At 41.4% G+C, this 17,084-nt stretch overlaps 1 protein-coding gene and 1 pseudogene across 1 annotated transcript; one reads left to right on the top strand and one right to left on the bottom strand.

Moving 5' to 3' along the window:
- Positions 1–1,389: 1,389 nt before the first annotated feature.
- On the bottom strand, positions 1,390–4,005 carry LOC107305247 (annotated as a pseudogene).
- A 9,567-nt stretch (positions 4,006–13,572) lies between these two features.
- LOC102713675 (heat shock cognate 70 kDa protein-like) lies at positions 13,573–16,505 on the top strand. The gene is made up of 2 exons (XM_006662732.3): positions 13,573–13,980; positions 14,767–16,505. Exons 1-2 carry the CDS (start codon positions 13,749–13,751, stop codon positions 16,191–16,193), a joined length of 1,659 nt encoding a protein of 552 aa, XP_006662795.1. The 5' UTR covers positions 13,573–13,748; the 3' UTR covers positions 16,194–16,505.
- The last annotated feature ends 579 nt before the right edge of the window (positions 16,506–17,084 follow it).

Below are 17,084 nucleotides of genomic sequence, written 5' to 3'. Positions count from 1 at the left end.
ACAATATTGCTATAATATTTTTTCATATCTCTTCCAATCACTTATGTATTTAATGTATCTATCTTGGAATATATATGTAGAGGTAGCTCTTGTATGAGAGCCAATACCCTTCATTTTCATTTTCTCCCTTCTCCATATAAGTTTATAGTTGGGTTGTAGATTGTACTTGTTCTTATGTACTTTTTTTTTTAAATTACATATAATAATATACATGGTATTCCGTTTCAGACATCTTACATAATAAAATATCATACTCATCTACTCTATGCATCTTGCTTATCCGCTCACCTCTCCTCGCCTCTTCCTACTCTCTCTCTCTCATCTTCATTTTGTCGCTTTCTCCCCATCCTCCGTCTTCTCTACCTCCTCCCTCTTTTCTTACTTTAGTTGTGTTCAGCTCCCATATTTCTAATTCCAGATTCTCTCGTTTTTCACGCGCATGTGTTTCGAACTACTAAACAAACATATTAATATATATATTTTATTTTTTAATAATTAACTACTCATATACTAACATATTAATATGTTTTTCGTGCCGGTTAACTGACTCACCTCCCACGTCCGGCCGAACGCAGTCTCTCTCGTGTTTGCAAGAGACAACGCTGGTCCCATGGCTTCCTCAATCTTATGCTCGCGGCATGGCGGTGTCCACCAAATCTGGCTCCCGCGATGATAAGGGCAAAGACGGTCTTGGAGTAACGTGGGCTACTTTTCTTAGACAGCTATCGATGGTGATTAGATGAAGGCCAACAAAGATGCCAGATATGAAACTTCGACGGATAGTCATCATGGTGGTGCCACCATTGTGCTGGTCATTGTTGTTTGTGTTCAAGTACATTATTGTACGACTTATCGTCCTTGGTGCTACTAATATGTACCGATTGATACTGGTGGGTATGAGCTCTGGTTCTGTACCAAGGAAGTCGACTGCATCAACGGCTCCTCTCCTCTTCTCTCTTCCTCTCTCGCTAGTGGCATAGTCCGTGCGTCAGTTTGTGGTTCTCTTAAGTCATGCAGAGCGAGCACACAGCTTAGTTTGGGCCGAAGGCCGTGACATCCGCACATAAAAGTGTATAGCAACCACCACCAAATCAAGATTATCTGATTGTTTAGCATATACATTGGTCTGATTTCTTGATGGGTTCTTTTGTCGTCGAATCAGCATTTTCCTTTCTTTGAGTGCTACAAGAACTAACAACAACTTTAATAACTAGGTCATTTTGACATCAGAAGTAAACGTGTAAAACTGAAACTGTAATACCAAAATTCCGCAAATGCAAGACATAAAACCGATACAGAAGACTGTTCTAAAATTGCCAATTAAAATATGGTTCCATTGACAACAAAAGCATTAGCTAGGCTATGGCCAAAGACAAGAGCCAAGCCAATACTGTAAGATGATGATACTCTGTTGGGTTATGGTGGATCCGATGTGCGTAATTGCATTATCACAAATGCTGCTTCGGTTTACTTGATTAGCTTCATCTTGTGCTTCTGGGCCTCCAGAGCCATGCGCTCGATTTCGTCTTTGTTCAGGCGGCCGCTGTGGTTGGTGATGCTGATGCTGTTCTTCTCCCCGGTGTGCCCTGTCCTCCGGGGAGACATTCAGCACGCCGTTGGCATCAATGTCGAAGGTGACATCGAGACTGGCAGCTCCCCTGGGCGCTGGGCGGATGCCGGACAGCTCGACCTCGCCGAGCAGGTTGTTGTCCTTGGTGCTCGCGCTCTCGCCCTTGTAGCCGCAAACAGCACCCCGGTCTGGTTGTCGTAGAGGGTAGTGTAGTTTTTCACCTTCTTGGTCGGGATGCCAGTGTTCTTCGGGATCACCACGCTCATTGTATGATTACCGTCGGTCCGGATCCCTAGCGAGAGCGGCGTGACTTCGCGCAGAATCATATCCACCGCCGGCATGGATGGCGGCGCCGTACGCGACGGCCTCGTCGGGGTTGATGCTCCGGCAGAGCTCCTTCCCGTCGAAGAACTCGCGGAGCATGCCCTGCACCTTGGGGATGCGGGTGGAGCCGCCGACGAGGACGACGTCGTGCACGCTGTTCTTGTCCACCTTGGCGTCGCGGAGGCAGCTCTCCATGGCCTCCATGCACCGGGCGAAGAGGTGATTGTTCAGCTCCTCGAACCGGGATCTGGTGATGGTGATGCAGAAGTCGATGCCCTGATGGAGCGAGTCGACTTCAATGGTGGTCTCTGCCATGGAAGACAGCATCCTCTTCGCTCTCTCGCACGCCGTCCTCAGCCGCCGGAGCGCCTTCTGGTTGCTCTTGATGTCCGACGAGCCGTGCTTCCGTATGAACTCCCGCAGCTCGTTGTCGAAATCCGCACCGCCGAGGTGGGTGTCGCCGGCGGTGGCCTTCACCTCGAAGACGCCCATGTCGATGTCGACGCCCGGATCGACGTTGAGGAGGGAGACGTTGAAGGTGCCGCCGCCAAGATCGAAGACGAGCACCGTCCTGGCTCTGTTGGTGACGGGCATCTTCTCGAGGCCGTAGGCGAGGGCCGCGGCGGTGGGCTCGTTGATGATGCGCATGACGTTCAGGCCGGCGATGGCGCCGGCGTCGATGGTGGCCTGGCGCTGGGAGTTGCTGAAGTAGACGGGGACGGTGACGGTGACGACGGCGTTCTTGACCGTCTTGCCGAGGTACACCTCCGCTGTCTCCCGCATCTTGGCGAGCACCATGGCGGAGATCTCCTCCGGCATGAACTGCCTCTCGTCGCCGTCATGCCGCACCACAATCGTCGGCCTGCCCTCGCGGCCTTCGACGACTTTGAAAGGCCAGAGCTTGATGCCTTCTTGTACAGACTCGTCGCTGAATCGGCGGCCAATCAGTCGCTTCACTTCTGCAATTATTTAGCTCGAACATTTAATATTGTAATCATGAGGATAAAACATTAACAGCATTAGTTCCTACAATTTTTTTTCTTGCTTTCAGAATTCCTACCATTTCTGTAATTATAATATTTAATCTGAATCGCAGATATAAACATAATCCACCTGTTTCTTTTTCTTTTCCTGATCTAATTGCTCTTAACTGTTAAGTTTGGCCTTGATACTTGGCAATAATTCAATGGGTCACTTCATGCTTTGAAGTTTGAATGGCAGGTTTGCATGGCGGAAGTAACAAGAAGCGCTCAATTGCATAGGGAAACTAAAGAGCCTCGTAGAAGACGAAAAGGTAGTCAAGTAATTAACACAAAGGTAAAACTAGCAGAGACGTGGTTAAATAGAAAATAATTTATAAATAATATTTTATACGTGTTCATGGCAACTAAAAGATATTTCTGGAAAATAAATTTTGATGAGAAAATCTTAAAATTAACTAAGGTTAAAAATTTAAGTTTTGGCTTATAAACATAAACAAAGCTAAAATAGATGGGGGGGGGCGATGTCGTATGAAAATGTAAAAACAGAAATTTATACATGCTACTGGCTCCTTGTATTTCTTGGAATTTGCTAATCGATATTTTGTGATCACCACAGTCCCTCCTATAAGGCTATAATGTATGCATCTTCACATCTAATGCTAATAATTACTTAGAAATAAACATATTCTGGGATAAACTAAACCTAACAAAAAATAATAATATCTCAGAACCAAGCTAGTAGTCCGCGATGCAAGAATATGGTATACTACTTTTGAGATGAAAAAAAAGCGTATCTCCCATGAATACCTCGGCAAATCAGGATAGATGACCATGTACAATCCAACAGTACGAACCCAATGTAAAAAGGAAGGGAGGGAAGGCGTAGCTCTGACCGAAGATGGTGTTGGTGAGGTTGAGCGCGGCCTGGTTGACGGCGGCGTCGCCGACGAGCCGCTCGGCGCCGTCGCCGTCGCCGGCGAAGGCGACGCAGGACGGCGTGAGGCGGCTGCCCTGGTCGTTGGCGATGACCTCGCCGCGGTCGTGCCGCCACACCGCCACGCACGAGTAGGTCGTCCCGAGGTCGATGCCGACGGCCGGGCCGCCGCACTTGGAGTTGGACGCCGCCATCACTGTCTAGATCCGCTACCCCCCGGGGATCAACGCATCGGCAACTTTTAAATGTGGCGACGAGTTGATGGAACCAAAATCGATGCGTCATGCGTGGAATCCTGGCGGCCTGACGCTTCGAATGGAGCGCGCCCCTATCACAGGCGAGTGGAATTTAAACTCACCAGGACATCTATTTCATTGCTATCTTTAAATAATTATAAATAAAATTTTGAGGATAGATTAATATAATATATATTACTCCGTAGATATGTAATTTTAAATATGATGTATCGTTCGTAACAAAAAATAACAACTTAAATTCTAAATATTATACTTATATGCATAGTCATATTTATTGTTTCTGTTAAACTTGCATATAGTAAATCACATAGCATGGACAATGCCCGAACTAGCAGAATCAATCTCAACAGGCTTGCCTACCTAAACCCATAAGAGCCAGACTAGAGAGCAAGTTCAAGTTCAATAGTATAGCTAATTACTGGCTCTAATTTATATATTGCTAATTTAATAGACAACTCATATAATAACTAGCTACAAAACATATATCATCATATCTCACATGTCATACACACTGTGTATTGGAGTCCGTGCTGCAGCTAGCTACAAATTAGTGGTCCACTTATGTTCTCCCTCCTCTCATATCTCCTTAAAATATGTTTATAGCTGGCTTATAGCATGCTATTGTACCTGTTCTAAGTGACAGTTTGGATGCAAGGACTTTTTTAGTCTCTTGTCACATCGGATGTTTGGACATTAATTAGGAGTATTAAATATAGACTTATAACAAAACTAATTACATAAATAAAGGCTATTTCATTAGACAATTTTTTAAGCCTAATTAAGCCACGATTAGCAAATGTTTACTGTAGCATCACATTAGCTAATTATAGATTAATTAGGCTCAATACATTCATCTCGCGAAATAGTCCAGAGTATGTGGTAAGTTTTATTAATAGTGTATGTTTAATACTTCTAATTAGTGTCCAAACATTCGATATGACAGGGACTATAAAAGTTCCGAGGAAACAAACAAGCCCTAATAATATAGTCAATTTGTTGGCTATAAGATTCTTTGTAATCTTTTTTACACATTCATACAGTAGTTAGCTCTTCATCATTAATACCGGACTTATTTATTTCTCTCAGAGAGTTTCTTGATTTTTGTGCCTGAGCCGACTATAAGCTTACAACCCGTTTCTTCTATCTCTTGCAAGAGTATATCAAGGCATAGAGGAGGGGTGAATAGACAATTTAAAAATTAAACCTAAAAAGCGGAAGCTGAGACTTTCGAAAGTTCCATTCAGGGCTCCGGAACTTCCGTCCTTTGAAAGTTCCGTTGGTCTTCGGAACTTCCGACAGCACTAGATTTAGAACAAGATATGGGTAGATATAGTCAACCAAAACATAAATAAGTAAACCACATCTAAGCTTTGCATAATCCTTAACTAGAGTACGCGTGGCAACCAAAAAGCAAAACTCAAAACACAAGTTAGTGAGATTTCACCACAAGTAGTCACTGAGACTTTTTATTGAAGTTACAATACTTAAGAGGATTGTACTATCCGTTAAGTAGCTCAACTTAAGCCAGGTTTCCACATAAATATATATGTACACATATATGTATAGTATATTTATATGTAAAAGATTTATCCACGTAAACTTTAGGCATATAAACATTATACATACAAACTAGTACATATGTTTCATACTGTAAAACTTTCTAGCCATGCCTTTATCAATTGATGAATATATATATATATATATATATATATATATATATATATATATATATATATATATATATATATATATATATATATATATGTGTGTGTGTGTGTGTCTCTAGATTTTACTTTCCCTTCGACATCTTGTAAGTCACTGCCTCCTTACCCAGCGAGTGAATGAACGAGCCAATAAACTGGTGATCGGCCCATTTACTATTTATTATAGTCTATGACGGAAGATCGTCGTCTCTTTGCACATGAGATGCGTACTTTGTGGTTGGCCAGGATAAGCAAAGCCTACATCATCTAGGACTTGCCATTGAAAATAAACCTTTACACACACTATCCATATAAAAATCTGGATAGATACAAATATTATATATAAAAAAATTATCGGTATAAACTTAAAATATAGAAATAGTTATATATATAAACTTTATGTATATAAATAAAGTAAAGAAAAAGTGAAAAAAAATAGAAGAAAAGAGCAGTGCCCCACAGCGCGCGAGAGCGGTGGCCGCATTAGCCTTTTCGGTTTTCCCCACGCCTGGTACCCCTAGCCGGCCCAAGCGAGCCGAGGAAGCCCACCTACTCCCATCCGCTGGACGGCCCGGCCTAAACAAACCAGAGCAAGCCAGCCGGGCCCAGCTAGCGAATCAAGCCCAACTGACCGCCAGGGCAGGTAGCGATTTTTTATTTATACATTATGTTTTATTAATATTTACAAAAGTATAGGCTCTTTCGCTTTTTTGGAATAAGCGAAAACGTGTTTTTGCAAACGAAAAATAATTTGCAGGAAAAACTTTTATATACGTGTCCATAGCGACTCAAAAGAGAAATGTGTAAAATAAACCATGATTAAAAAACCACAAAATCAAGTTCAAAATTAAGTTCCAAAATTTAAATTTTGGCTTATAAGCAGTTATAACCGTGAAACGATGGAGCCCATATTTTGTTTTGAAAATTAAAAAGACACACCGAATGCCTATATAAGGGTTATTTAAAAAATAATTGCCCTCATAAAGAGTTTTTTTTATCTAGGGGGTCTAAATGTGAACTTATTATATAATTTACCGTATAATATATTTAAAATTTGTAAACAGGTCATATGAAGTCCGATAAAGTCAAAACTATAGTGCTCGATCAGATATTCAACTTTGTACTTAATAAAATTTTTATTTAATACTGTTTATATATCCAAATATTCGTTAGAAAATCCTGTACACATATTCACAAAATATCACAACGTTTCAAATAATGTCTGAAAGACAACACTGTATAGACGTTGTATACAATATTACAATAACGAGAGACTATTTGATCGTTTCTTCATCTAAAATTATTTAGAGTATAAAATATACAAAACTAGAGAAATCTGTTTTTCCCATAGATGACATGGTACAAGTTAAGATGACAACGTCACGCTATTCTACCTAAGAAATGGTAAAGCAAGTTTACTACTATATCTAATCCAATGTTAGAATGAAAATATATAACAAATTAGCTACAATAGTTTCTCAAATTTGTTTCTCGCAACCATGTATTTAATTTATCTATCTTAGAACATGTGCGAGCTATATCTTGCCTGCCAACACTCATCATTTTCTATTTTCTCTCTACTCAAAGTATAGAGTAACGGTAATATAAATTTGGTATATCTCGTGACCGTTGGATTAAAACGGATGGATGAGATCTAGTGCTACAGTATTTGCTACAGCAATAAACAGTGTTTTAAAATTACTGTTGCTATAGTATTCTAGTATTGTTTATGACATTAAGGGGTTGTTTAGTTCTCAAAAATTTTCACCAAAAACATCAAATCGAATCTTTGGACACCTAAATAGAGTATTAAACATAGGTAAATGAAAAACTAATTACACAGTTATGCGGAAAATCGTGAGACGGATCTTTTGAGCCTAATTAGGACGTGATTAGCCATAAGTGCTACCGTAACCGATATATGCTAATGATTGATTAATTAGACTCAAAAGATTCGTCTCGTGGTTTCCAGACAGAATATAAAATTTATTTTGTAATTAGAGTACATTTAATACTTTAAATGGGTATCAAAAACTTATTTGATGTTTTTGCAAAAACTTTTTTCAAAAAACACTCGCTAAAACATTGTTTCACTCATGTGAACGGTGCTCATTGCAGAGGGACCGGACCCGACTTAGGTATAGTTGGCTTACAATCCAATATTATACCAGCTCTTAGCAACTAGGCCATCGATCCGTAATGCTCCACGTCAGCAAGCAATCAGTGCAAAATCTGTGTTTTTTAAAATTTATGTTTAATGTTCCGTAAATGTTCAGAGATTCGATGTAACGTGAAAAAAAATTTGAAACTACAGCCGAGCCTAAGAACATTCACCTAATATTTTTTTTGACTATTTCATTTAAGATGACCACATCATGCAATTGCGCCTCTTCCTCCGTCTCCGCTCTTTTTTTCCCTCCCACTGAAAGCAAATTTTGTAAACTCTCGACTTAGTTTCTAAAAACTTTTCCTAAAAATATTATATTAAATCTTGGATACCTAAATAAAATATTAAATATATATAAATTAAAACTAATTATATAAGTTGTGGAGGAAATCATGAGAGAATTCTTTTGAAACTAATTATTATATGATTAGTCATAAGTGATACAGTAACCAATATGTGTTAATGATAGATTAATTAGATTCAAAATATTCGTCTCGTGTTTCTAATATGAAATATGAAATATATTTTATAATTAAACGACGTTTAATAATTTACGGTCATGATGAGCCTCTCTTCTTAAAAAAATTCAAATTGAATGCAGCAGTCCTTACGCTGACATATGGACGTCACGTCAAAGTCGACCCATCGACCCGCCGGCCCGAGCCCCGACGGTTGCACCCGCCGCTTTGTTGAAGGCCTCGTTTAGGCGGTGTTTATATCGAGAAAAATTTCTACAAGAAATGTCAGATTGAAATTGGGAGAGGTTTTTAGATACGAATGAAAAAACGAATTTCACGGCTAGCCTAGAAACCGCGAGACGAATCTTTTGAGCCTAATTAATCCATCATTAGCACATATTAGTGACTGTAGCACTTATAGCTAATCATGGGCTAATTAGGTTCAAAAGATTCATCTCAAGATTTCTTCCATAACTGTATAATTAGTTTTTTAGTTCATCTATGTTTAATGCTTTATTTAGGTGTCCAAAAATTCAATTGATGTCTTTTTAAAAAAATTTGGGAACTAAACAAGGCCTTAGTTTTAAATTTTTTTAAAAAACATTACATTAAAACTTTAAATACACATTTAAATATTAAACGTAGTCTACTTATAAAATAAATTTCAGATTCCGCCTGAAAACCGCAAGACGAATCTTTTGAGCCTAATTAATTCGTCATTAGCGCATGTTGGTTACAGTAGCACTTATGGCTAATCACGTACTAATTACGACCAAAAGATTCGTCTCACGATTTCTCACATAACTGTGCAATTAGTTTTTCATTTTATCTACGTTTAATGTTCTATTTAGGTGTCTAAAGATTCGATGTGATGTTTTTGGGTAAAAACTTTTTGGAACTAAACGGCCCAAAATGAAAATTTTTGTATGTCATATCAGAAAATGAGTTTTTGGATACGAAGGAAAAAACCAATTTCACGGCTAGGCTGTAAACCACGAGACGAATCTTTTGAGCCTAATTAATCCGTCATTAGCCCATGCAAGTTACTGTAGCACTTACGACTAATCACGTGCTAATTAGGGTTAAAAGATTTGTCTCATGATTTCTCATATAACTATGCAATTAGTTTTATCTATGTTTAATACTCTATTGAGGTGTCAAAAGATTGTATGCGATTTTTTTCGCCGAAAATTTTTGCGACTAAATAGCCCCTCACTGTCACTGCGCATGGCGTCCCGTGCGCCGCGCTGCGCCGATGTGATCTCTTGACGCCACCGCGCGCCGTCCTCGGCAGCCCGTCGCGTCGCGTCGGAGCTGGCGCCCCCCACGGCCCGTCACCACGCTGCCCGCCTGCCCCCCCGCCGTGCGCTCCCACGCCGGTGACGCCAGCAGCAGCACTCCGGCCATCCGCAGCTAGCAACGTCGATCGGGGACGAGACACGCCGTCGGAGCGGTGGGGACCGGGGAGTCGACCTGCACACGCTGCCCTGTTTATCAGGTACCAAAAATTTTCGACAAAAGCATCCAATTGTATATTTAGACATCTAAATAAAGCATTAAACATGAATAAAATATAAAAAACTAATTATATAGTTATAAAAAAAATCATGAGATAAATATTTTGAGTCTAATTAGTTTATGATTAACCATAAATGATACAGTAACTCACATGTGCTAATGACGAATTAATTAGGCTTAAAAGATTCGTCTCGTGGTTTTCAAGCGACCTATGAAATTTGTTTTTTTTTCATTTGTATCCAAAACTCTCTTCTAACATCCGGTCAAACGGTTTTCCTAAAATGAACACCCTCAGCCATTCACGCCGTCACGGCGAGTGGTTTGGATGACCAGCTTGCTTTTTTCGCCTTAAATCACTCCCTTTCACAATGCATGTGTTATGGTCCTCAGTTAAAGTTTTTACTTTTTACTCTTCACTCCTCTCCCCTCTCCTCCCCTCCCCTATCTACCCACTCTTTTCACTCTCCAGATCTAGTGGTGGCGGTCGGGCGAGCACGTAGCTCTGTGGTACTCGAGCAATGGCGATAGGTGCTCGGGGTGACGGTAGCGGCGTTCATTGGGCAAGGGCGACAACCCCTGGCGACGGCGGAGATGGACTTTACTGGTACACGACCCGCGCCGAAACCGCACGTCAGGGCGACGATGACGCACAGTGGATATTCCGGGGCACGTCTCGGTAGAGCTCGAGGTGAAGCCGGATGTATCTTCGCCAGGGTCCGTGTCCTTCTACAGGCGACAAAATGTGTGCATTCATGCGTACTGCGCACTATGGCGATATGGCATACCGAGGCCACTCGCCACGTCGGTGCAGTTTCAATGGCCTTATATCATTTTTTAGTTGATGCGTCCGAATCGGGTATAAATTTACATCACATTTCTTCTCTCATCACTCTGTCTTAGCATTTAGTCGACATACAATTTACTATTATATTTGCTCTAATCAAGAGGCCGACCGGCAGAACACATACCAGCTCGCAATGTCGCCGATGTGCCTTGTAAGTACGACTTGCAAATCTATATCAATGGGTCCAGATCGTCTATACAGCATTGTTCACGTGAATAACAAAGTAAAAAAAATATCAAGAACAGTCGACACAATGTTTGTAGGTACTGCAGCGAACACTGTATCATCACTGTACGGTTGCTCGGAGCCGTTCAATCCAACGGGCAAAAATATCTCCATATACTACTACACATGATCCCGATTCCTATAATATTCGAAACTGCTTTACGTGATTTTCTGCCGCCGTCGCTGATTTCCTCTTCGCGCCGCTAGCACCGATACGCCCCGCGGATGCGCGCTGCTACGCCGTCGACGCACTGCCGTATGATCGTACGTACGACTATCGTACGGATATCATTATACCGCTAACAATATTAGCGTTACGTGGAAATGTATCTCCCTGTTCCAAACTGGTTCTCTTTTTAACATACTACTCTTTTACTTTACTGTATATAAATCACTACAAAGCCACCTATTATAATGTACTTTACTTTTTTAAATCTTAATGCATGTGTTATATATTTTCTAAAATTCCTGTACATTTGTTCTCACTGTAACAACCTCTAAAACAATAATTACTCAAAAACACAATCTTTTAGGAGCAAGTGAAGACAGTTAAAAATAAATTTTATTAAAATTTTTATATATATGTTTGTAGTGATCAAGCTAATACTGAAAAATAAATAGCGATAAAACATCAAACTTAAGATAAGCAAAAGCGGAATGATTAGGGGTATACTCCTAAAAAAAATAGTAACAGTAATGTGCATCGAATTTGTCACCCAACTCAACGTCAAGTCGTCAACTCTCTGTTTCTTCTTAAAAGAAAAAAAAATATTTGGACTCTTTTCTAGGAATAAAAAGACAAGTGCAATAGTCTATATAGCATTGACAAATTTATGTTGTAAGTAATTATGTAATGATATATACATAAAATAATAATGATGATGAGTTAGTTATACTTTTAATTAAAATTTTATTATAATGCATAGGCAATATAGTAATTCACCAAAACATTAGAGGTGGCATCAACCGCTATTAGATTATGGAACTACCTTTATTATAAAACTTATTCTATAATAAATCATTTTTCTTCTCAAATAACGGTAAATGTACTTAGCTATAAAGATGTCACATAAGATTGAATGTCTAGGTAGGGAAGAGAAGTGAGGAGAGAGAGTGAGTGGGCTACTTAAAGCGGATTTTATAATAAAGGTACATGACACTTATAATTTTGTTCGGTTAAGAACTAATTAATTAAATGGTGATCCACACGATACATCAGTGCATCACCTATTTACATTGTAGATTAATTTACATCATTGATTAGTCATCTTTTTATTAGTCTTCTGTACGAGGGTGGCTCATTTAACTCTCTTATTTTCTTCGCCTCACTATTTAATCATACGCAACGTCCTGTGATTTGTGTTAAGAGCTTTATAATAGATGTATAATAGATGTAGATGTCACATCTATATTTATCCATATAAAGACATGTTCAAAGATAGACTCTAGGGTTGACTCTTCTCTTATCTACATTAGTAACACTAATTTATTTTAGAAGCATATCTATAAAGGCAGAGTCATCTATGTTTTCTTCATTAATACAACAAAACATATTTTTATTACCTTTCTTTTCTTTTTATCTACCATATGCAACATATTACCTCTCTATATACTCCCTACACTAATTTCAATCGTCGATTAGAATCTTCTGTTTATATTTTTCTTTTGGAGACTACGTGGAGCTACGCGTTGCATCAGGCCGAGGTAGCTCATTCTCTGTTTTCTCTCTTCGATCCTCTAACTCGCTATTTAATACTGTATGTCATCTTCAGGTTTATATCAACAGCTTTATATTATTTTCTTTAACAGTAGCCAACTGCACGTGAGCTCTAGTAGATAAGGTTCACCACATATACACGTCAATATATACGAGTATAAATGCATAGTTAAAAATATATTAATTAAATATTTCTATTTGTTTATTTTCCTCAAAATGTACTCGCACTAATATGGACGTGTTCCATTCGAAGCATCAGGCTAAGCCTATTTAGTTCGTGAAAAGAAAATTTTGGATAGATGTTTGACCGGATATTGGAATGTGTCACGTTAGATTCGATGTGATGTTTTTAGAACAAAATTTAAAAAATTTTATTCACCCGTTACATCAAATCTTTGGACACATATATAAAGCATTAGGTATAATTAAAAAGTAAACAACTGCACAGTTTGGTAGGAATATGTGAGACGAGAACTTTTAAGCCTAATTAGTTCACGATTAGCCATAACTGCTAGAGTAACTCACATGTACTAATGACATATTAATTAGGCTTAAAAATTCGTCTCGTGGTTTCGTAACACCATAAGTAATTAGTTTTCGCTGAAATAGTCTTTCAGTATCCGGTCAAATATCCAATATGATTTCTAGCCCAAAAATTTTCGTAAACTAAGAGCGTGTTGGTATTAAACGAGACGTATTTAAAGTATTAAACATAATCTAATAATAAAACAAATTACAAATTTTGCCAGCAAGCTACGAGACAAATTTATTAATTCTATTTAATCCATCATTAGTAATTGTTTACTGTAGTACATCATTGTCAAATTATAACATAAGTAGGCTTAAAAAGATTCATCTCGCGGTTTATGAGCAATCTATGTTTTTTTCAACAACATTTAATACTCCGTGCTTTTATTTCTGGGTATTAAACAAGTCCTAAACAAACCCTAAAGGTCGGCCGCCAAAATTTCCCGCACATATCAATTTTGGTCCATAAACCCTAAAGTTACCCATGCGTTGATTCCCCCCGGTGGTTGCGGAGACACTGATGGCGGCGGCGTCCAGCTCCGAGTGCGGCGGCCCGGCCGTCGGCATCGACCTCGGGACGACCTACTCGTGCGTGGCGGTGTGGCGGCACGACCGCGGCGAGGTCATCGCCAACGGCCAGGGCAGCCGCCTCACGCCGTCCTGCGTCGCCTTCGCCGCCGACGGCGCCGAGCGACTCATCGGCGACGCGGCCCTCAACCAGGCCGCGCGCAACCCTACCAACACCATCTTCGGTCAGGACTACGCCTTCCCTCCCTTCCTTTTTCTTACATTGGGTTCGTACTGTCGGAATATGGCCATCGATCTAGCCTGATTTCCCGAGGTATTCATGGGAGATACGCTTTTTTTCCCTCTCAAAAGTAGTATACTGTATTATTTTTGTTTCGGATTACTAATTTCGTTCTAAAATAAGATCAAGTTTGTTGATTTTAATTTATTTCAAAATAAGTTTATCTCTTGGTAATTATTAATTGGACTTTAAGGAAGTAAGAAATAATTACATTAAAAATAGAAAAATGGGGAATAGTTGTATTAATACTTGATAAAGTGAGGTATTATAGTTTTTTGCTTTTATATTTATATGTTTGTGATAGTGAAAAATAAATCTATTTTGGGACATGGAGTATGCGATTTTACGATGCATCTACTATAGGAGAGAGGCTGTGGTGAGCCTGGCTGTTCACAAGATATCGATCTGCAAATTCCAACAATTTGAAGGAGCTAGTACCATGTTCAACTATCTGTTTATGCATTTTCATGCTCTGCTAGTTTTACTGTTGTTTTAATTACAAACTTCAAAGCATCAAGTAACTCATTGAATTATTGCAAGTATGAAGGCCAAACTTAACAATTAAGAGCAATTAGATCAGGGAAAAACAAAGAAACAGGTGGATTATGTTCAGACTAAATGCTATACTTACAGAAATGGTAGGAATTCTGAAACAAAGAAAAAAATTATAGGAACTAAAGCTGTTAATGTTTTATCCGAATGATTACATGCTCGAGCTAAATTATTGCAGAAGTGAAGCGACTGATTGGCCGCCGATTCAGCGACGAGTCTGTACAAGAAGACATCAAACTGTGGCCTTTCAAAGTCGTCGAAGGCCGCGAGGGCAGGCCGGCGATTGTGGTGCGGCATGACGGCGACGAGAGGCAGTTCGTGCCCGAGGAGATCTCCGCCATGGCGCTCGCCAAGATGCGGGAGACAGCGGAGGTGTACCTCGGCAAGACGGTCAGGAACGCCGTCGTCACCGTCCCCGTCTACTTCAGCAACTCCCAGCGCCAGGCCACCATCGACGCCGGCGCCATCGCCGGCCTGAACGTCATGCGCATCATCAGCGAGCCCACCGCCGCAGCCCTCGCCTACGGCCTCGAGAAGATGCCCGTCACCAACAGAGACAGGACAGTGCTCGTCTTCGATCTTGGGGGTGGCACCTTCGACGTCTCCCTCCTCAACGTCGATCCGGGCGTCGACATCGACATGGGCCTCTTCGAGGTGAAGGCCACCGCCGGCGACACCCACCTCGGCGGCACGGATTTCGACAACGAGCTGGTGAAACACTCCCTGCGGGAGTTCATACGGAAGCACGGCTCGTCGGACATCAAGAGCAACCAGAAGGCGCTCCGGCGGCTGAGGACAGCGTGCGAGAGAGCGAAGAGGATGCTGTCTTCCATGGCGGAGACCACCATTGAGGTCGACTCGCTCCATCAGGGCATCGACTTCTGCGTCACCATCACCCGGTCCCGGTTCGAGGAGCTGAACAAGCACCACTTCGCCAGGTGCATGGAGGCCATGGAGGGCTGCCTCCGCGACGCCAAGGTGGACAAGAACAGCGTGCACGACGTCGTCCTCGTCGGCGGCTCCACCCGCATCCCCAAGGTGCAGGGCATGCTCCGCGAGTTCTTCGACGGGAAGGAGCTCTGCCGGAGCATCAACCCCGACGAGGCCGTCGCGTACGGCGCCGCCATCCATGCCTCAGTTTTGAGCGGCGGGAGCGACGACGACAGGAGGCTGGTGGATATGATTCTGCGCGAAGTCACGCCGCTGTCGCTAGGGGTCGAGATCATAGGTCAGACAATGAGCGTGGTGATCCCGAAGAACACTGCCATCCCGACCAAGAAGGTGAGAAACTACACTACCCTCTACCACAACCAAATTGGCGTGGACGTTTTGGTGTACGAGGGCGAGAGCGCGAGCACCAAGGACAACCACCTGCTCGGCCAGTTCGTGCTGTCCGGCATACCTCCGGCGCCCGCGGGCGTACCCGGCCTCGATGCAATCTTCGAGATTGATGCCAACGGCGTCTTGCACGTGTCTGCGGTGGTGAGGGACACCGGGGGGAAGAACAGCATCAGCATCACCAACCACAGCGGTCGCCTGAACAAGGAGGAGATCGAGCGCATGGCTCTGGAGGCCCAGAAGCACAAGACGAAGCAGATCAAGTAAACCGAAGCAGTGTTTGTGAGAATGCAATTAATTACCGGAATCTAATATGCCATATCGGACCCACCATAACCCAACAGAGTATTATCCTCATCTTATGGTATTGTTATGCAACTTCAGGCTTGGCTCATGTTTTGTTGTTCCTGGAACCACGTTTTAATTGGCGATGTTAGAGCAATTTCCTTGCATTTGTTACAGTTTCAGTTTTCCTCCCAAGGACGCAGTTGTCTGATGTCAAAATGACCTAATAACTACAGTGATTGTTAGTTCTTGTATCACTAAAAGAAGGGAAAATGCTGATTCCACCATCAAAGAGGGCCGTGATCTTCGGATTTCACATCTTCTTCCTTCCTCCTTGGTATCAAACCAGACCTCATATCCACAGGTACTAGGCCAGTATCTTGGTGTCAGTTGATATTCATAAATATCGATTAGTATATATATGGGTGTCTGAGGCAATACCATATTTTTCAAGCCTGATACACATGGTTATCACCAATGATGATATGTCCTACAATGTACTTGAACGCAAGATACGACGAGCAGTATCACCATCGATAGCTGTCTAATAAGAGTAGTCCACGTCGCTCCATGGAAGCTAGATCTGGTGAGTGTGGCCATGCCACGAGCATGAGATCAAGGAGGAAAGCAATGGGGACAGTAATGCAAACACTAGTAAAAAAGAAGATATCGAGGGAGGAGCAAGAGAATTAGAGAAGACAGAGGATGGAGAGAATGCGAGAAAGATGAACACAAGAGAGAGGAGGAAGAGATGACGGGTGAGGTGAGTTGAGTGGATAAGAAAAATACGTAAAGTATACGACGAGTACGTTGTTTTATTAAGTATTCCGTCTTAGTCGAAATTCCATGTACTAGTATTGATTTCTATGTAAA

This window comes from Oryza brachyantha, chromosome 11, assembly GCF_000231095.2.
Source record: "Oryza brachyantha chromosome 11, ObraRS2, whole genome shotgun sequence".
In the NCBI taxonomy this organism is placed as follows: domain Eukaryota; kingdom Viridiplantae; phylum Streptophyta; class Magnoliopsida; order Poales; family Poaceae; genus Oryza; species Oryza brachyantha.
This window is presented reverse-complemented; position numbering and strand designations above follow the sequence as displayed.